Here is a 21,882-nt window from a genome sequence, read left to right as displayed (position 1 = left end):
ATACTTAAAAGATGAACTGAAAGAAAATATCGAAGACAGCATCTCTACATGTTGATGACTACATCAGTGCTTAATGTAGATATTTTGAACATTTATTGTGACAAGTGGAAAAAAAGAATATACTTTCTTAAATTATATAATGAAATTACTCTTGTTATGAAATAGTTTTATGTGGATTATGTGACTTCTTGAATATTATATAACGTGGCCTATAAGACTTGATTTTAATTTCAAAAAACTCTTTATCACAAAATAAAAACCATCCTCTTCTCAGTGACTTGATGCTTGTGTTTGAATTTTCAAGTTCTCCATGAGAGTGATGGCACTTGTTTTTAGATGGCACTGCTACAGATAATAATAGTTGGTGCTGGAATTTGGTACATAGGTAACTGTTAATAATAGACTACTGTTAATTAGAACTGATAGATGTCAAGCAACATTCATTCTGTCAACCAACATTCTGTTGGTTGACAGAATGAATATTTCCAAGAATTATTAGCATAAAAATACAACTAATCTGCCTAGGACTAATCTTTTGCCACTACAATAACACTACTGGTGAAATAATCTTTGAAAATATAAATTCATGGATTTGCAATTTGTTCTGACCAAAAACTAATATTAGTTTCTGCCATTATTGCTAGTGGTTTTTTTAGGATTATGAAGAGTACGTAGGATGTAGTCACTTTAGATTAAACTCTAAATACGCAACAACTTAGCTATTAAAAAAATCATTTAAATATGCCAGTAGATATATAAAAAATTACATCAGTGAATCAAAAAGTTGAAAAATACCCAAGTTGGTCTAGTGGTGAATGCGTGATGCATTCATGCATGGTCATGTGGTGATGCATTCACCACAAGTCGAGAGTTCCAATATTGAAATCCTAGTAAAGGCAGTTACTTTTATATGGATTTGAATACTAGATTGTGAATATTGGTGTTCTTTGGTGGTTGGGTTTCAATTAACCACACATCTCAGAAATGGTTAACTTGAGACTGTACAAGACTACACTTCATTTACACTCATACATATGTCATCCTCATTCATCCTCTGAATGTGATTACCAGAAGCAAAAGAGAAAAAGTTGAAAAATAGGAACACCAGTTGTACAAAGTATAACTTATATAACTGAAAACATTATACATTTAAAAAAATGTAAAATTACTCTATTAATTGGTTCAGTTAGTCATTGAAAATTAATAATTTTTCATGGAATTAACAAAAATAAAAAATATAGTTGTTACATTGTTAAATGAACAAAGTTATTATTATTTATGTTATTTAATCTGTTTTCTCTTTTCAGAAATGATTAGAATAGATAAAAAAATTATGCAAATTGAATTTGAAATAAATGAAGAAGAAAAACAGGGAAAGAATTACAGAAGTTCTATAGCAAATTATCAGAAAAAGTTAACTCAGTTAAATGAACAGTGTTTTCTAAAAAAAGGATATAAAGAAATGTTGGATAATGATAATTTAACGAAACAGGATAAATATTTAAGTGATTTAAAGGTACATGTATATTTTTTTAAATAAGAAAAACTAACATTAATAAATTAAAACTAACTATAAATTACAGTGTCCATAAAATCTTTCCATGATTTCAAAGATTTATTACAAAAAACTATTACAGTTAACAGCTGTGCAGTTTGTGGCCAAAAAAAAAAAAAAAAATTATAATTTTTTTTTATATTGGCTTGTTGCAGGTAGAGCCAGAGTAGAAGACACTGTGATCAACTTTTTATAAAATTGTATTTATAAAATTTTCACTCTGCAATGGAGTGAAAATCACTGATTAGTGTGCAGCAAAATTTTAGAAGGGAGTATTGTTGCGTGTTATGAAAAGTTTTAAGGAGAGTGGAAGTTTAGTTGACTTTCCTTGAACAGGTAGTATCGTTTAGTGAAGAGAATGCAGCAAGCATTTCTACATAGCCCTTCCAAATCTACCCATCTTGTAAACTAGGAATTCCCTGGTCAACAGCACACAATATTTTACACAAGAAACTAAAGTTGGACATATACAAAGTTCAGATATTGCAATATCTACAGCCAGATGATGACCTTCATCGTGCGCCTTTGCAGCCAAGGTTTTGCAACAAATTGATAACAACAATGAAGTACCTGCAGTGTATATGTTTTTCAGGTGAGGCTACTTTCCACACCTCAGGGAAAGTAAGCGGGCATAATGTGAGAATATGGGGTTCAGAAAATCCATACTTTACAGGGAAAAAAATTATAAATTCCCCTAAAGTGAATATATGGTGAAGTTTAATGCACACAGAATCATATTGGTCCTTCTTTTTCATTGAGCAATAACAGCTAACATTTACCTGGATATGGTGCAACACTTTGCAATAACTCAACTAAATGACTTTCAACCTAAGGTGATTTTCCAGCAGGATGGTGCATGACCACATTGGGAATTATTTGAGATTTTTTGAATGAATCATTTCATGACTGATGGATTGGGCGCGACTGTCCCACTCCCTGGCCACCATGATCATCAGACATAGCTTCCTTAGACTTTTTCCTCTGGGGGTTACGTTAAGGACAGTCCATGCAATACCCCTTACCTAATCTGGATAGATTGAGACTGAGAATAACTGAAGCTGTTACTAGTTTTACCGAAGAAATGTTGACAAACAGATGGCATGTAATTGATTTATCTATTGTACATTCTACAAGCAACAAAAGGCGCACACGTTGAAGTTTATTGACATAGTAAAAAAAACTTGATATTTTTTCTTTCTTTTGCCACAAACCCCAAAGCTGTAATTGTAATAGTTTTTGGTAACAGATTTTTGAAATCGTGGAATGACTTTATGGACATTCTGTATAACTTAGATAATTTATAGTTGTATAACAATAACTATAAATTAAACTAAATTAAAACAAACATTAGTAACAATTATTAATTAGAATTTCCATGAAAAATCTATTTTCTTGTACCATTTTCTGGCAGCTTTCTTGAATATCTTGAAAATTTTTTAAAGAATAAACATTATTTTTTATCCATTTTTATTTTCATAGATAGAAATGTTTAACAAAAAAAAAATGGTGGATTTAATACACATAGAATTTTTTTTTATGCATCTCAATATCTTTTAACTGATAAAAACATTGTACTGTAAAGCAAAAATATATATATATATATATATATGTGTGTGTTTTTGTGTGTGTGTGTGTATATATGTGTGTGTGTGTGTGTGTGTGTGCACACGCACTTTACTTTTTTAAATGTTATGTACTGTTTAAACAAAATATCATATTGTATGCTTTGTAGGAAGCTGAAGATGAGGCACAACTTCTACGTAAGGAAATAGAAGATTTGGAAAAAGAGAAAGCTGAACTATATAACAGGATAGAAGAACTGCAAAAAGAAGTATTAGCATGGGAGAAAAAACTGCAAATGACTGTAGAAACTCACCAGTTATTAAAGTCAATGCATGGAGAAGGTGGTGAACTTGCTAATATGAAAAATGAGATTCATCGCATGGAAGTAAGCAATCATATGTTTCATTCTTTATTAAACCTTTTAATGGTGCACTTTTTGTAATAGTTTGCTGCACCAAATACCAATTCAAGCTTCTCAGCCCAAAGCTAATTTATTTACTTTTTCCATTGTCTTTTGTTGTTTGCCATCATTCATTCAAAATTATAAAAAAGTTAGTAATTTTTCCTAATTAATTCATTTTCAATAGAATTCAGAATAATCCAGGGTTTATTTGAGTTCTTATTTATGCACTCACTATTTATCGTAAAACAATTTTTTTGATATAAGATAACATTAATAAAATATTTACAGACTGCAAATAGTTCTTTTGAATTTTCTTCTATGTGACATATTTATTTGAAAAGAACAATGTACCTAAGAGAGAAAATACAGAAGATGTAAAGGGATGAAGAGGGAGGAGAAGCCTGTTTGAAAGTATGGAACAATTCGGTCAGTCTGTAGTTCATCAGTGTGGTCCAACTGATTAGGTTTTTACTTTTTTTCTGTATTTTTTGTAATGCAAAAGCTTGTTTTGTGTAGATGTTACAACTGTTTTATAATCTTAACAACAAAAAAACACAGGGGAAATAAGGAGTATTAAAAATACAACAAGCCTACCTGAATCAGCATTAAATGGGGTAATTACATCTGTGGCCAGTCATATTTATAGGTAACCCTAATTTGTGGTTACATACAGTACAAGTAAGATGTACTCTTAAATTTTATAATTAGGTTATTTTAAATCCAAAATAGAGTAAACAATTAGAAAGAGATGGCGGTAGTAGTAAAACTACTGTCGTATTATTCTGTAGATAAATAGCAGAGCAAATTGTATTACTAACTTTTGGAATTTATTATTAAAATCCTAGTTTTAATAAATGAACAAAAATGGAACATTAAAGTAAAAAGCTCATAGTTTTCTGAACAAATAAAAAATAGGTTTTATATAATTTAAAAATAAATGGATGTTAGTCTATTTTAGAATAACAATGCATACTTTGAAATGTTAATCATTCATAGTGCAATGTGGTTGTGAGTAGAGAATATTTTTGTGAGTTTGTTTTTTTTTGTCTTCAGTCATTTGACTGGTTTGATGCAGCTCTCCAAGATTCCCTATCTAGTGCTAGTCGTTTCATTTCAGTATACCCTCTACATCCTACATCCCCAACAATTTGTTTTACATACTCCAAACGTGGCCTGCCTACACAATTTTTCCCTTCTACCTGTCCTTCCAATATTAAAGCGACTACTATTCCAGGATGCCTTAGTATGTGGCCTATAAGTCTGCCTCTTCTTTTAACTATATTTTTCCAAATGCTTCTTTCTTCATCTATTTGCCGCAATACCTCTTCATTTGTCACTTTATCCTCCCATCTGATTTTTAACATTCTCCTATAGCACCACATTTCAAAAGCTTCTAATCTTTTCTTCTCAGATACTCCGATTGTCCGAGTTTCACTTCCATATAAAGCGACTCTCCAAACATACACTTTCAAAAATCTTTTCCTGACATTTAAATTAATTTTTAATGTAAACAAATTATATTTCTTACTGAAGGCTCGTTTAGCTTGTGCTATTCAGCATTTTATATCGCTCCTGCTTCGTCCATCTTTAGTAATTTTACTTCCCATATAACAAAATTCTTCTACCTCCATAATCTTTTCTCCTCCTATTTTCACATTCAGCGGTCCATCTTTGTTATTTCTACTACATTTCATTACTTTTGTTTTGTTCTTGTTTATTTTCATGCGATAGTTCTTGCGTAGGACTTCATCTATGCCGTTCATTGTTTCTTCTAAATCCGTTTTACTCTCTGCTAGAATTACTATATCATCAGAAAATCGTAGCATCTTTATCTTTTCACCTTGTACTGTTACTCCGAATTTAAATTGTTCTTTAACATCATTAACTGCTAGTTCCATGTAAAGATTAAAAAGTAACGGAGATAGGGAACATCCTTGTCGGACTCCCTTTCTTATTAGGGCTTCTTTCTTATGTTCTTCAATTGTTATTGTTGCTGTTTGGTTCCTGTACATGTTAGCAATTGTTCTTCTATCTCTGTATTTGAACCCTAATTTTTTTTAAATGCTGAACATTTTATTCCAGTCTACGTTATCGAAAGCCTTTTCTAGGTCTATAAACGCCAAGTATGTTGGTTTGTTTTTCTTTAATCTTCCTTCTACTATTAATCTGAGGCCTAAAATTGCTTCCCTTGTCCCTATACTTTTCCTGAAACCAAATTGGTCTTCTCCTAACACTTCTTCCACTCTCCTCTCAATTCTTCTGTATAAAATTCTAGTTAAGATTTTTGATGCATGACTAGTTAAACTAATTGTTCTGTATTCTTCACATTTATCTGCCCCTGCTTTCTTTGGTATCATAACTATAACACTTTTTTTGAAGTCTGATGGAAATTCCCCATTTTCATAAATATTACACACCAGTTTGTATAATCTATCAATCGCTTCCTCACCTGCACTGCGCAGTAATTCTACAGGTATTCCGTCTATTCCAGGAGCCTTTCTGCCATTTAAATCTTTTAATGCTCTCTTAAATTCAGATCTCAGTATTGTTTCTCCCATTTCATCATCCTCAACTTCCTCTTCTTCCTCTATAACACCATTTTCTAATTCATTTCCTCCGTATAACTCTTCAATATATTCCACCCATCTATCGACTTTACCTTTCGTATTATATATTGGTGTACCATCTTTGTTTAACACATTATTAGATTTTAATTTATGTACCCCAAAATTTTCCTTAACTTTCCTGTATGCTCCGTCTATTTTACCAATGTTCATTTCTCTTTCCACTTCTGAACACTTTTCTTTAATCCACTCTTCTTTCGCCAGTTTGCACTTGCTGTTTATAGTATTTCTTAATTTTTGATAGATCCTTTACTTTGTTGATCACTAGCATTCTTATATTTTCTACGTTCATCAATCAGCTGCAATATATAGACTGAAATCCAAGGTTTTCTACCAGTTCTCTTTGTTCCGCCTAAGTTCACTTCTGCTGATTTAAGAATTTCCTTTTTAACATTCTCCCATTCTTCTTCTACATTTTCTACCTTATCTTTTTTACTCAGACCTCTTGCGATGTCCTCCTCAAAAATCTTCTTTACCTCCTCTTCCTCAAGCTTCTCTAAATTCCACCGATTTATCTGACACCTTTTCTTCAGGTTTTTAAACCCCAATCTACATTTCATTATCACCAAATTATGGTCGCTATCAATGTCTGCTCCAGGGTAAGTTTTGCAGTCAACGAGTTGATTTCTAAATCTTTGCTTAACCATGATATAATCTATCTGATACCTTCCAGTATCGCCTGGCTTTTTCCAAGTGTATATTCTTCTATTATGATTTTTAAATTGGGTGTTGGCAATTACTAAATTATACTTCGTGCAAAATTCTATAAGTCGGTCCCCTCTTTCATTCCTTTTGTCCAGCCCGTATTCACCCACTATATTTCCTTCCTTGCCTTTTCCAATGCTTGCATTCCAATCTCCAACTATTATTAAATTTTCATCTCCTTTTACGTGTTTAATTGCTTCATCAATCTCTTCGTATACAACACACTCTACCTCATCATCATCATGGGCGCTTGTAGGCATATAGACGTTAACAATCGTTGTCGGTTTAGGTTTTGATTTTATCCTTATTACAATGATTCTATCGCTATGCGTTTTGAAATACTCCACTCTCCTCCCTATCTTCTTGTTCATCACGAAACCTACTCCTGCCTGCCCATTATTTGATGCTGAGTTAATTACTCTAAAATCACCTGACCAAAAGTCGCCTTCCTCTTCCCACCGAACCTCACTAATTCCTATTATATCCACATTTGTCCTACCCATTTCCCTTTTTAAATTTTCTAGCCTACCAACCTTTTTCAAGCTTCTAACATTCCACGCTCCGACTCGTAGAATGTTATTTTTTAATTTTCTGGTGACCCCTTCCTTAGTAGTCCCCACCCGGAGATCCGAACGGGGGACTATTTTACCTCCGGAATATTTTACCAAGGAAGGCGCCTTCATTATTGCTATGTGAAAATGCAGAGAGCCACATTTTCTAGGAATAAAAGCAGCTGCAGTTTTCCATTGCTTTCAGCTGCGCAGTACTCAAAGGACTGAGTGATGTTGATACGGCCGTTTAAGTCGTCCTGACTCACGCCCCTAACAACTACTGAAATAGCTGCTGCCCTCTTTCAGCAATCATTCCTTAGTCTGGCTCTCAACAGATACCTCTCCGATATGGTTGCACCTTCGGTCCAGCTACTCTGTATCCCTGAGCACTCAAGCCCCCTCACCAACGGCAAGGTCTCATGATTCATAGAGGAGGTTTTGTGAGTTTAGAGTGAATTATAAAGAATTTAATGTAGTTCATTAATTTTTATTCAGGTAATATATTCTTTTTTTAACTTTTAATTTTTTTTTGTTTTCTTTTGAGGAACAAGTACAGTAAGTCTTAAGTTCTGTAAGCATATCAGATGATGTGCAATAATTTATTTTGCTTGCCTCTGGGTACTGAGCAGGTTCAGGGGAAGTACATAGAATAGGGAAGTTGTAATGAATGAGCTGTTAATGCGGTATGACAATTTTCAGTCTTCAATCACTTTGCGTAGTTTGACAATGTTGTGTTTATTTCACTGTGACTGGATTTATTATTTTCCAGTACTACAACAAAATATTTTTTTAATAATTCAAACAATATTTTTTAATACTGTAATGAACAGTATTTTTTATCACACAAAGATAAGAAACCATATGTTGAGAAATAGCTTCTGCTACCTGTAGAAAGATATATGTATACACACAAACACGCATGTGTTAACCCAATTTGGTGATGCAATAGTATAGTTTCCTCACTTACATATAAAATATTCCTAGCTGTGTTGTGATGAATAAATTATTTTGCATTACACAGAGGAATAAATTATGTTACATACTAATGTAGAGGAATGAATTGTATTTTGGGTGTTTGCGTGGCTGGTTACTAAAAAAAAATTGAAAAACTTTTCAAAGTTTTGTCAGTTAAGCTTTTTAAAGTTTCAATACATTTTGTGTTACTTTTATGGGCCCTGTAACGCTTCCTTTTGTTACTCATGATTTTTTAATATAATTTGCTTGCTTAAGTATTTTTATTTGTCTTCTTATTCAAAACTATTTATATAGTATTTTTCTGAGCGACAAATTTTTATATCCTTTTTGCTTTCATAAATTCTTTTGGGTTCATCTATAAATATTTGTTGTGATAGTAATTTCACCACCTTTTGTTGCTACCAAAGTAATTTCACCACCTTTTGTTGCTACCAAATTTTTCAATGTAGTTTTACAGTCATTATCTAGTCAAATCTAGTTAAAAATTAAGTGAATGTTATTTTCAATGTTTTGGGAAAAGGTTTTCAGCATTAACCTTGCCAGTAGTTGACTCGAAAAAAAAATTAAAAGTAATTAAACTTTGTCTTCTATTCATATCACCAATAAAACTCATTGGATGGCCTGGTGGTAGAACTCATCATAAATTACCTGATTTTGAAGTTGAAAGTTCTCAGGTTAGAATCATAATAGAGGCATTTGCTTTCATTCAGATTTGAATATTAATTTGTGGATACTGGTGTTCTTTGGTGGTTGAGTTTCAATCAACCACATACATCTCAGGTGTTGTCAGCCTGAGTCTGTACAAGACTACACCTCTCATTCATCACAAACAAGGGAAACAGCTGCCTACAGGCTCTGAATCCAGAAAGCTGCTAGGGATACCCAAGAATATCATACTCCGGAATATACATAAGAAAAAATCCTCCAATCCAAATCTTTCTTCATTTTTAATGTGATTTTTGTCACATTAATTCTTTGCTGAAGTACTATATTTTTTTGTTCGTTTTTTTTTCTCATTTCTATGTTTACATTCCCAAAGTTTCTGTTCTGTCAGTATCATTTTTTTCTTATAGTCCATATTGCTAAACCATACAATAAAGCATTCCAGACACATAATATTTAACTATTATTACTATGTGACTATTAGTCCAACAGTATTTAACTCTTATTCTGAAGTTTTCAATCTTATCTTTACTACAATGATATCTTTTCTTTATGTTTGCCTTATTAATCATAGTAACTCTCTGTATTAATTTCTTTCTCATTTTCAGCCTTGGTTAACTTTCCATATGTAAATTGATTATAGGAATAACATTTCACTACTAGCTATTTTAGAGGTTATTTAATATAATTATAACAGCTAGCAATTTAATACAGTTATGGAGAAGCTATTAGATTTGAAAATATCATTTCAAACTCCCTATTTTAGGGTTAAAGTAGGTTTTTGTTATGAACATTATAGCAATAATAATAATAATAATAATAATAATAATAATAATAATAATAATATAATTTTAATTTATACAAAATTGATTAAAATGAAAGAAATTATAACAAATTTCACAACCTTACAAACAAATCACATTTATCACAGATAAATCGCATTTATCACTAATAAATTTTATAATACTTATTACAAATAAATTCTCTTTAAACACTTGTTTCTTGAAAAACATTTCTTCTCAGTCATATACACAAATTGAAATAAAATTTGTTTGCAGTACTAACTTGTTAACAAAAGTTGTAAAAATTCAACGGAACAGACATTATATATTCAGTTTTTAACACAGCAGTATAGTATTGTTCTTTTAAGTAAAAAATTGAACTCAGTTGAGCACTCTGCTTAGTTTTTCTTCAAATGCTTGTAAAACTTTTCCAAAAAAGTAAGCACTGGTATACTGTAAATGAATATAGTACAAGAAAGTTGTACTACTAATTCATCACTGTTTTGTAATTTATCATCTTATGAGGGGTTAATGTGATAGTTGTATCTGTAATAGATGAATTTTCATGAAATCTGCATATTTCAATTGTTGTCCATTTTCCAGAACACTGAGTATTGACGACTGAGGACAGTGTTCTATGTTCAAATAATGTTGATTTTGACATTAAAAGGTATATATTGTTAAATTCATTTTTTAATTAGTCTAGTGGTGAACCTGTCATTGCAAATCAAGCTGCTTTTGAAGTCGAGAGTTCTAAGGTTGAAATCCAAATAAAGACAGTTACTTTTATACAGATTTGAATATTAGATCGGGAATACAAGTGTTCATTGGTGGTTTGATTTCAATTAACCACACATCTCAGGAATGGTCATCCTGAGACTGTACAAGACTACACTTCATTTACATTCATATATATCACCCTCTGAAGGTAATACCTTACGTTGGTTCTGGAGGCTAAACAGAAAAAGAAGAAGAAAGATAAATAAATGTACACCGACAATATTTATTTTATATCTAGTTGTGTCTTTACTACAATAGTACTTCTAATGGTAATATATTTTTATCCTTCTTTTTGTAGATTAGATATTCAGAGTTATGCAAAGCCCAAGAGAAGTTGGCACAGGATATGGAATCATGTGTTACTCGACGAGATGCTATTGTAGACACAGCCCTTGCTAGAGAGAAACATAGTTCTAAAGGAAAAATTCATTACACAAGGCAACAGTTTTTAAAAAAAATAAATGATATGAATAATGGAATACGACAAAACTCTATTGTAAGTAAAAGTATTGTTGCATTTGATAATTATTATTTACCTTTTCTAGTCTTCACATCAGCTAAATAATATTATATTTTTGGAATATTTAATAATATTTATTTATTTAGATAATATTTGTATTTAATATTTATTATTGGATGATTGATCTGAAGCATTAAGATTTTTGACATTATGAACATCTTGTATTGAACCATTGTACTTGTAACAACTATCTGTGGCCCAATACAGTGTTAGTTTTTTAAAACCAATTTTAACAAAACTAGAACAGAATTACTGCCATTAACAAGCATTTTTTCAAGATTATATATATGTATATATTTAAAATATACTTGTAACTTTCTTATTGGGCTAAAATTTATATCTGAACTTGAACAACATTGTAAACGGATAGATGATCATTATTTCTATTCTCTCCTTTACCATATATTGTTTTTTCCTCATCAGTTCTGTGAGAGTATGTCTGATCTTCTAGATCCTCCATGCTGAGGATGCTGGACCTTGATAGTAAAACCACAGCATTTCTGTTAGCTAAATAGCAGTAGACCCACTGATGATTACTGTTTCCTGGTCTAATGGAAGTACAATAAAGTTAATAGTTAAAATGGCTATCAGTAAAGTCAGTTCTCCAAAAACATCTAAAAAAAATACTAATACAAGGTTTATTCGGAAAGATCTCAGTCTGGTAAAGAAAATTTCAGAAAGTTTGTATTTTTATTTTTTGACAGTCACTTTGCAGTTCAATATCTATACCAATGATTATCAATTTTAAATAAACACCCTCAATATATATTCGATTTGTTCATGTCTGCAAAATAAGCTATTTTCTTAGCGTTGACCCCATCATTTGAAATGAATCTTTGTCCAATAAGCCATTTCTTCAGGTTTAGAAAGAGGAAGTAATCACTAGGAAGCAAATTCATTAAATACACATAAGGAAACACTTCTAAGCATAAATCAAGTAGTTTTGCAGCAACAACCTGAGATTTGTGCAGGTGCATATCATGGTGAAAGAGCACTTCCTTTTTTAGCCAGATATTGAGCATTTAGCATGAATAGCACCATTCATTGGTCCAGCAGTGAAATGTAATACTCCCCAGTGATGGTCCTGCCTTTTTTCAGAAAGTCTATAAGCAGACAATGAGAATCCCAAAAAACTGTAGCCATTACTTTTCCTGTAAGTGGAATTGTTTTTGCTTTCTTTGGCTTGCTTACACGTCCTCTCATCTGCTGGCTTGTAATGATGAATCCATGTTTCATTTACTTTATAAAACATTGAAGAAACTTGGTAAAATTGCATTTAAACAAGTCACCTTGAAAATTTTGTCAAATTCATTTTTGGTCAACTGTTAATAAATCCAGCACCCATTGAGCAAAAAGTATTTTGTACCTAAAATATTAAGTAAAATGTAGTGGATATGGTCTATCAGTATTTTTGCAATGTCAGCAAGCTCACATATCTTACAGTGATAATTTATTATGGTACTAGTGATAATTTAATATTTGAAAACTTCTTACTTTTATTTTTATTCTTTTAGTTTGTGTTAATTACAGCCAAAATACACAAATCAAACATCTGAACAACTTAACAAAATTACATAATGGTACAAACATTTACATAATTTATAAAATAACTTGTAGAAATTGATATCTGATGACACAAATACAGGAAAATTCTATTTATTAATATGTATATTTACTTATGCATTTGTGTGTATGCACCAAATTTCTTAAAGAAAAAATGGGGAAGTAGTTTTATTATTTTGAGAACTATGGTTTGTTTGCTTTTTTATGTTAAAGTGTATCATAAAGTGTTACTGTTAGATTGGACGATCCAACACTTAACTATTGGAATTTAATAGACCCTGTATCCTTAAAACAACTGTGCCATTATCAGATTTTTGTTGAAAGTTAATTTTAAGTAACCTTGAACTTTTAAAAGGTCCAAGAAGTGAATAAAAGGTTAAAGAATGGTAAGATTGAAAACATTGAGATGTAAATAATTGTTGAAATAATATTGCCATATTGATAAATATGTAGTGAGAAAGACATTCATTGCTAGTGAAAACAAAGGAGAGATATTCTAATAGTAGCTATTATGTTACTCCTGTGTAACATACTGAAAGAAAATATTAAGAAAGATAATATTAAGCAAAACTAAAAAATCTTTTTATACGTAATTCAATTCAAGAATGTATATTAGATATTTTAACCAAAACGGTTGATCCAACATTAGTTAGTAGCTATAGCTATTCCTGAAAATAGTACAGCTGTTCTCAGGGATTATATGGTCACCTACAACTTATTATTTATGGTAATGGTACCTGATATGTAAACAAGCACATAGTTTCCAATAATAGGTAATTTTCACACACATTACTAAATATAAATTGTTTTTTATTTATTATCTAATTTATCTACCTATTTTTAGTGTTTTTGAAACAATTTTTCATTTTGAATGTATAAAATTGAACTTTCATCTACAGATTTTCCTACATTTTGATGACTTTAATATGAAAGTTATGGTATAATTTATTTTGTTATACTATTCGTTTAGTAAACATTACTGTTTGCATGTTTTGAAATTGAGAGCTTAACCTGCCATAAAGAAATTATGTATAATTCCACGTAATTAGTGGAATATATTTCAATTTTGTTAAAATTTATTAGCCTCTTGTTTACAGAAATCTTCTCGTATGTTCTCATGTTCTTCATTAATAAATATACTAAAACATAAAAGGTAGAAAACAGAAACACAAGTAAGTCTGTTGTAACTGACCTCTGTGGCGCGAGTGGTAGCGTCTCGGCCTTTCATCTGGAGGTCCCGGATTCAAATTCCAGTCAGCCATGTCATTTTCATACATGCTACAAATCATTATTCATCTCATCCTCTGGAGCAATACCTAACGGTGGTCCCAGAGGTTAAACAAAAAAAAAGTAAGTCTGTTGCAGCTAGTTCTATATTGTATCAAAATATCAGCTATCCACTTAAACTAAACTAGAGGATAGATTATTTTCTGTACCTGTTGACTGGTACACAACTCTGTTTCCTTCTGTATGGTATATATTAGTTTGAGCCTTAATGTTCACTTTGCTGGAAAATACAAAATTGCTGTTATTTTTTAATAAATAATTTACTTTAATACCAGCTTAGATTTCATAGCTCCAGAAATTGTCAGATTAGTTCATATTTTGGTTAACATACATATTCTTCAAAATATAACAATAATGTATATTTTGTGTATAAAACAGGATTTAAGAAATGTAGAAAAAGAATGTCAACTCGAAGAGAAAAAAAAGTTTGAGCTTGAAGAACAGCTGGAATTAAAAAATGAACAACTTTTTGGCTTAAAAAAAGCAACTGAACAAATGGATCTTCAGCTTGCTGAAGGCCACCTACATAGACAGAAGGTATTTAATTTTTACTAAAAAGGAGAGTAAAAATAAGTCCTTAAGTAAAACATTTAACTTCAATTTATTAAATGGTCTATCTGAATGTTGATTTCTAAGTTTTTACCAAAAGTATGTAAAAGGTTTTCTCTATTAATATTTTCAATGTTTTATTCAGTTTTCAATTGATATATTTTCGATATCATTGAAAAATTAACATCAGTGAATATTTTATTATAAATATATAAAACAACTTTCAAACAACTTAACCTCCAAACGCCGTAAACGAAAACCTAAAAAAAACTAGTCACCAATAGTTAACTATCGCAGGATCCTGCATCATCATTCATGATGTAAATTTAACATTTTTTTAAAGTTACATCATTCCAGAAATGGTAATGTATGATTTTTTAACAAATTTTGTGGTTTTTAGTGTTATGTTCTCTAGATTAAGTATATATATATATATATATATATAATTGATATATATTACACATTATGTGAATTTATATACAAGGGAGAATCAAAAATTACCTACACTATTCATTCTACAATTTATTTACACAAAGGCAGGGTTTCAAAATTTGCATAATTTTTCTACATAGTCACCTCCCTTATCAATGCACTTGGTCCAGTGGTCCATAAGCTTGCATATTGCTTCCAAGAAAAATGTTTGCAATTAACCCTCCATCGGTCGCTAAGCGTTGGTTTCCTCCAGGTAAAATTGGTTTTGTTTGGGTAAATGTGTTGTTTGGGGTTGGCAGCACTGTCCATTAGTAACATTGTCGACTCTCTTCAGGAACAGCTGACAGGCCTCTCCTCCACCAATCCTCGTTCAAGGTCAGTGTTACAAGTGGAGTAGTAGAAGGCTGGACGAAACCTCCGCAAGCGTCTGTTTGTGTTTTGGAAACCTGGACGAAACCTCGGTGTGCGAGAGTTTTTTTTAGGTCACTTATATTTTCATGTTATGCAGTGAATTTTTCTTAGTTTTTGTTTTTGAAAATGGAAAAAGAGGAAGAAAGACTCGCCAGACTTTTAGCTAGCGTAGAAAGAGAGGAACATTTTGCAATTGTATTTAGGCCCACTGGGAGTTTTACTCGTGAATTATTTCCTGAAGAGATGTAGATGATACGGCTTTGGACTCCAGTGATGAAAATGAAGAGGTAAATGAAGGAGTACATGAATTACCAGGTGAGCAAGACGACTTTGTCAATATCAATAACTGTATTAAATATGAAGATGATATTGATGACATAGAATGTATTCCGTTAAAAGAACGGCAATCTGCAATTATTGTAACCAGGCAAAACGGTAAAGCAGCTTGCACGAGCAAAAGGAGGAAACTGCTCTGGGACTTGCACCCAAATCAAAGTGTGCAGGCTCAAATGTCTAATAGAAATATTTTGCGGATGAGGATGGGATGTGCAGCCCAAAGTGCAAAAGAAGCCAAGTCACCTGTTGAGGCATGGAACCTTTTTTTCCGTGATGAAACAATCAAAGACATAACGGGCTACACAAATATTTATATAAATGCAAACAAACAAATGTTTACTAGAGATCGAGACCGCAAAACAACTAATCCAGTTGAGATAAGAGCTGTTATTGGTATCCTGTATATAGTAGGGGTAATGCGTAGCAGGAATCTAATTCTAGAAGAACTATGGGCCACTGGTGGGACTGGTGTAGAATTTTTCAGATGCGTCATGTCACTAAGCCGATTCAAATTTTTATTGAGATGTATCAGGTTTGACGACATCACGAAGCGAGAAGATAGAAAGACAATCGATAAATTGGCTCCTATTAGAGATTTGATTGATGACTTTATCGAGTTATGTAAGAAACATTTCACTGTAAGTGAATTTGTAACTGTCGATGAAATGCTGGAATCGTTCTGCAGTCGATGCTCTTTCAGGCAGTATATATGAGAAACAAGCCCGCCAAGTACAGAATGGCTTGTGCAAAAACATTTTATACCACCAATTTAGAGGTATATGTAGGGAAACAACCTGAAGGACCTTTTGCTGTAGATAACTCAGGCAAAGAAGTTGTTCTGAGAATGACTGAACAGGTTTCAGGTTCGGGTAGAAATGCGACTGCTGACAACGTTTTCACATCCATACCTCTTTGCGAAGAACTTTTGAAAAATCATCGCTTGACACTCGTTGGAACAATAAGGAAAAACAAACGTGAAATACCAATCGCTTTCATCAATACCAAATAACGTCCTGTAGGAAGTTCATGTTTTGCTTTTAAGGAAGACTACACAACGTTTTCATTTAAAGCAAAGAAGAACAAAGATGTAATCCTGCTGTCATCAATGCATAACACCGATGCTGTAGACACAACTGAGAATTCTTGCTCTTATGGAAAGCCAGAAATTAATTTGTTCTACAATTCAAGCAAAGGAGGAGTGGACACAGTGACAAATATAAGGAAAGCTATTCAACTGCCATAGTATGTAATCGATGGTCGATGAGGCTGTTTTACACCCTTCTTGATATTGGATGTATGAACGGTTACATCGTTCTGAAAAAGAATGTAAACCAGACTATCTTTAGAAGAAAGTTTATTCAAGAGCTACCTTTCACCTTGTGCAAAAAATGAAATTAGGGATGTGTGAGATTCTGAGTATCAGCAAACAAGTCGATCAACAACGTGAACCGCCACCAGATGTAGTCACTTCGGGGCGATGCTTCCTTTGCAGCTATAAGAAAAATCGGCCGTCGAAGACAAGGTGTGTTCAGTGCAAACTTTTCATATGCCGAGAGCATTCTGCAGTACTTCACTTGGTATACTGTGTACCAAGTGTGCTGATTCCAGCGATGAAGATGAAGAAATACCGGTAGATAGTGATTCATCTGTCTAAGTTTTTGTAAGGCTTTGCTTTTGGCCAACCTAGCCACGAATGACAATCAAACAATTAATTGATGGCTGGCTTTATACATGTTTTTACTTATTTTCCTTTTAAAATATATTTTATCTGTAGTTTTTCCACAATGATATTTCCATGTGTAAGCAATGTTCTTGAATTTGAATTCAAGACATTGCTTGCAATGTCTTGAATTGAACGCCTTTATGTTTTTTTTCATATCAAGTATATTTCAACTTTTAGCAAAATTTACAATTACAAATTTTGTATTTCCTGATAATTATTATTTTTGAATAATTGTTTTAAAACATATATTTTACACTTGTATTTGTAATAAATAAGATTTCTTATACTATTTTCGTACGTAGTTTTTACATAGTTTTGTATAAAATATGTTTTTTTCATATAATAATTGTAAACGTAATTTTTCACAATAACTAAATAATATATACATTTTATAATATAAAAAACCTTTTTTTATATTATACTGTTTGTGTTAAACATATATCTGGATTTTTATAAAAGTTTGATTATAAAAATAAACATTTTCTTTACATTTTGTACATTATTGCATAACCCGGACGAAACCTCCGCTGAGCGAGAGTCGGAGATTCAAATTTTAAGCGACCGATGGAGGGTTAACTGCAAAGCCACTTCAGCACTGCTTCCTACACGTCTTAAGTCGTGGAAAATCGATGAGTTAATGGGCAGCCTAAACAGATGAAAATTGGAGGGAGCAAGAACTGGGCTGTAGGGAGGGTGTTCCAGTAATCAAAATTCAAGTTGATGGTTTGACTGGTGTGGAGAGCCATGTACAGGCAGTTGTTGTCATACATCACTTTATTTAACAGTAGACTTAGAAAAACTGCCCATCAGAAACCACCCAGAACGATGACTGATGATCAAAGAAGATGCTTCCTCATCAATGATAACTTGCCTTTTCACCAGAACCATCTCAAGCTCACTGAATCTTGTCATCCATGGTGGAATTGATGGGCATCCTGCTTCCTCCTGTTCGTGCAACACACTCTCATCCAGCCCCTTTTAAGCTTCTCTTAAGCCTGCATGTCTACAATGAATTTCAGTCCTCTCTCACCCTCTGACTAGAGAAATCTGATCACTGCTTGTTGTGCCTCCTTGGTACATTGCTAGCAGAGAGGATATGTTTACACTGTAATAGCCAGAAGGCAAATGACGCAATCTGGATCAAATTTTGCACAAGTTGACTGCATTCGTACCAACTCTAATCACTACACATGATAACCTCAAAGGCGTGTAAGATAATTTTTTATACATGCACGTGTGTGCATCAGACCAGTTTGATAAGCAATTTAAATGAGACATAGATGGTAGAGCTATTAACACCAACAACTAATCATTTCAACAATGAAAGGGAACAGTTCATACGATCTATAAGAAAATTGTTTATTAAATTTTGTTTGGCTATTGGCATTTACCTTTATATCATAACTGTCTGGCTGAACGTATTTAATCCAGTGGTATCCTTGTAGATGCTGCAAACATTATGTGTGGGTAAAGATTTTCCTTGAAGAATCCTAAACAGCTCTTTAGTATTAAAAGGAAAAGAAAATTTTGCAGCACACATTAGGTATGACAATTTAATTTCCAGAATGCACTTCCAAAAAAATGTACATTCAGAATTGTATATTGTACACAGAATTGTATTGTCACAGCAACCTAATGGTTACTGTTGACCTTTGAAACATCCCCCTTAGGCAACTGCACTCTGGTTTAGAGAGTATTTCTGGAAACAGGTCTGGAACTCTTCTTTTTTTTTTCTGAAATATGTTATCATACTATGCTGAATATCATTGACAATAGAAAATCTTCATCCTTTTAATGTATCTCATTTTTTAAACAGTCAGAAATGCTGTGTGAATAAAAAGGATGATGTAATTCAGCAATTGGTTTTTTGGTCAGAAATCATTTTTAGTTTTATGGCCATTAATTATGGAAATTATTTGCTTAGATTTCATCATAATTGGTAATCCAGTTTACTTCTCATTTCCTTGGAAAGAATTTTTATTATCTTTTCATCTGCCCTTAATCACATACTTAATTGTTGTACCAATTACATCAAATCTCTCTACTATCATAACAATCCATCAGGTTCGTTTTTTACTATCCACTTACGGTGTCGTGTGTTCACATCTTCTTACCCCCATCTTCAAATCTTTTAAATCACCAGTACCAGTGTTGCCAATTACTACACAAAATTTGATTAGAGCTGTGAACACACTGCTCTAAATTTCAATTACTAATTTCTGAAATTTTCAAAACTCTTTCTATTTTTGAGGATGCAGGATATGTTTGTAATTAAAAAATATTTTGATCAAATGAACACTTTTTAAGATAATGAAAATCTCTTACTGAATTACCTTTTTCTTTACAAAAAGAAAATGAATTTTGTAGTAGCATTACAGTTTATCATCTAATAAAAGTGTATCATAATGTTAACCTCTAATGTTCATTAGGTGTAGATAAACCAAACTGTGCAGTTACTTGATTAACTCTGTGATCTCATGCCATAATGACACAGAGTAGTTTATACTTTATAGAGCAGTGGTGCTCTGTACTCCAGAACCTGTGGATTACTTTAACATTACATAGTTGCTCTTATGTAATTTCATCATTAATGCTAGATTAGAGAGCCTAAATGAAATTGTTCATGATACTGAAAAAAAATTATTCACTGAAAGAATTAATGTAGTTTGAGATAAGAATCGTTCACTGAAAAAAATTGGCATATTTTGCAGTGTTTTTCCAAGTGGATTTGTAAGACTCAACAAGGATAAAATGTCACTGAAGACTTATAAGAAGCTATGATCAATTGTTTTTTTAACAATTAATTTCCTGTTTAACTAAGTCAATGATTGCACATAGTGTGAAACATTGTCATAATGTAGTCAGCACATTATGGTTTTTCTTGTACTAAAAAAACAATAGAAAACAACAAAGACTAGAAAAAAACAATAAAAAATAAATTTTCTACTTAAATTTTTTTATTCTGTTTTTAGAATCTTGAAATGCTGGTAAGGCTTCAAAGAAGAGCACGGTTGTACAGTGAACTTAAAGGATCACGTTATAAATTACTGTTTCGTAATGAAAGTGCATTAGAACTTGAAGCACAGAAACAAAGAAAAATAAATTCTGATCTCACAGCAGTTGTAGAAGCTCTTATTCTTGATTTTCCAAGCCTTCAAATGCCATTTACTGCTTTATTAAATAGTCTTAATGTTGGTAACATTGATCAAAAATAACAAAATTTAATATGTAATACTGTATACAAAGCAGTTGTAACATAATTTAAAATAAAAACTGAATAGATATGTTAATGAATCAGATTTTTTCTTCAAATTAAATTTTTTTGAAAACAGCTAGTAAATAAAGAAACACAGACAGAAAAAAATTTTAATTGAACAGAAGAGTGTTTAATTATATATACAGTGGCATATTTTATTAATTTGTAATCTGTTGAATATTTAATAAATTAAATTAAAAAGAAACAATAATTAATTGAAATAAATTTGAAAAAAGAAAATGCTCAAATATCATTTTTGAAAAAAGATTACTTAAATTTAAAACTAGTTGGTCAGTTGTTAAACAATTATTTTTAATATTGATAAGTAAAAAATAATAATAAATAAATGAAGATATGCAATAATAATAATTATTAGGTGGACAATACTTAAAAAACATGCAAAACAATAATTATAGTTTTGTAAACAAAGATTAATCATAAGTAAGAACTGTTTAGGCAATTCTGATTAAAAATATAAAGTTAGCTTCAGTCTAAATAACTGAAATCTCCTGCTCAGATTTCCCATTGTATCATAAATTGAATAGCCATCATTTAAGATTAGGCGATAAAATTTACCTCAAAAAAGGATTATAGAGGTACCATGAGCCCCATAACCAACAAGGAATTAAAAATCCCCTCTATGAAAAAAAAATTAAGGGAAGGAATAACAGTTTAATTTTCTCTATATATGAAACTAACAAAAAGACTTTTTTAGTCAATTTTAAAAGGATCTTCCATCATTATTCAGTAATGAAGTCTTGCATAATTATTGATAAAGTAAGTAATTTTTTTTATGGTAAGTTAAATGCTCCTTTATTTTGAACTCCTTTATTATTTTTTTTGTTAAGTTTGGCCCTTCATGTACTAAATATTTTACTACTACTACCAAGGAGAAAGGACAATTTTCTAACCATGGGAACATTAATGTTTTGGTTTTTCAAAGTGTTATTTATACCTGGCTGCATTTTGGAGAGCAATATATAAATTTTGTTTCTTCTCTATTACTCTGAAGGAAAATGTTTTGCTATACCTGTTAATTTTTTGTCAGTGTTTTCAATGGTTGTTGTAGTAAAATTATTGAACTCGGCTGTACGTTAAATAAAATTTTTTTCTCCTATAATAAAATCCCAGACCAAAGGGCATTTGATTTGCTTTGTAAATAATTTTATAAAAAATTGCTGCCTTATTTGGAAGAGTATGAAAA

The 21,882-nt window shown here is 31.6% G+C and overlaps 1 protein-coding gene across 1 annotated transcript in view; it reads left to right on the top strand.

Moving 5' to 3' along the window:
* Positions 1-20,650, top strand: part of l(2)41Ab (lethal (2) 41Ab) — a 50,238-nt gene extending 29,588 nt beyond the window's left edge. Inside the window, exons 9-13 of the mRNA XM_075376102.1 lie at positions 1,308-1,516; positions 3,288-3,503; positions 10,900-11,097; positions 14,350-14,508; positions 20,395-20,650. Coding sequence (XP_075232217.1) covers positions 1,308-1,516; positions 3,288-3,503; positions 10,900-11,097; positions 14,350-14,508; positions 20,395-20,637 — 1,025 coding nt within the window. The 3' untranslated portion in view covers positions 20,638-20,650. The remainder of the gene's footprint in view (positions 1-1,307; positions 1,517-3,287; positions 3,504-10,899; positions 11,098-14,349; positions 14,509-20,394) is intronic.
* Positions 20,651-21,882: the final 1,232 nt, after the last annotated feature.

The sequence above is a fragment of the Lycorma delicatula genome, chromosome 9 (assembly GCF_047948215.1).
Source record: "Lycorma delicatula isolate Av1 chromosome 9, ASM4794821v1, whole genome shotgun sequence".
In the NCBI taxonomy this organism is placed as follows: Eukaryota; Metazoa; Arthropoda; class Insecta; order Hemiptera; family Fulgoridae; genus Lycorma; species Lycorma delicatula.
The sequence above is the reverse complement of the archived record's forward strand: the minus strand, read 5'-3'. Positions and strand labels throughout refer to the sequence as shown.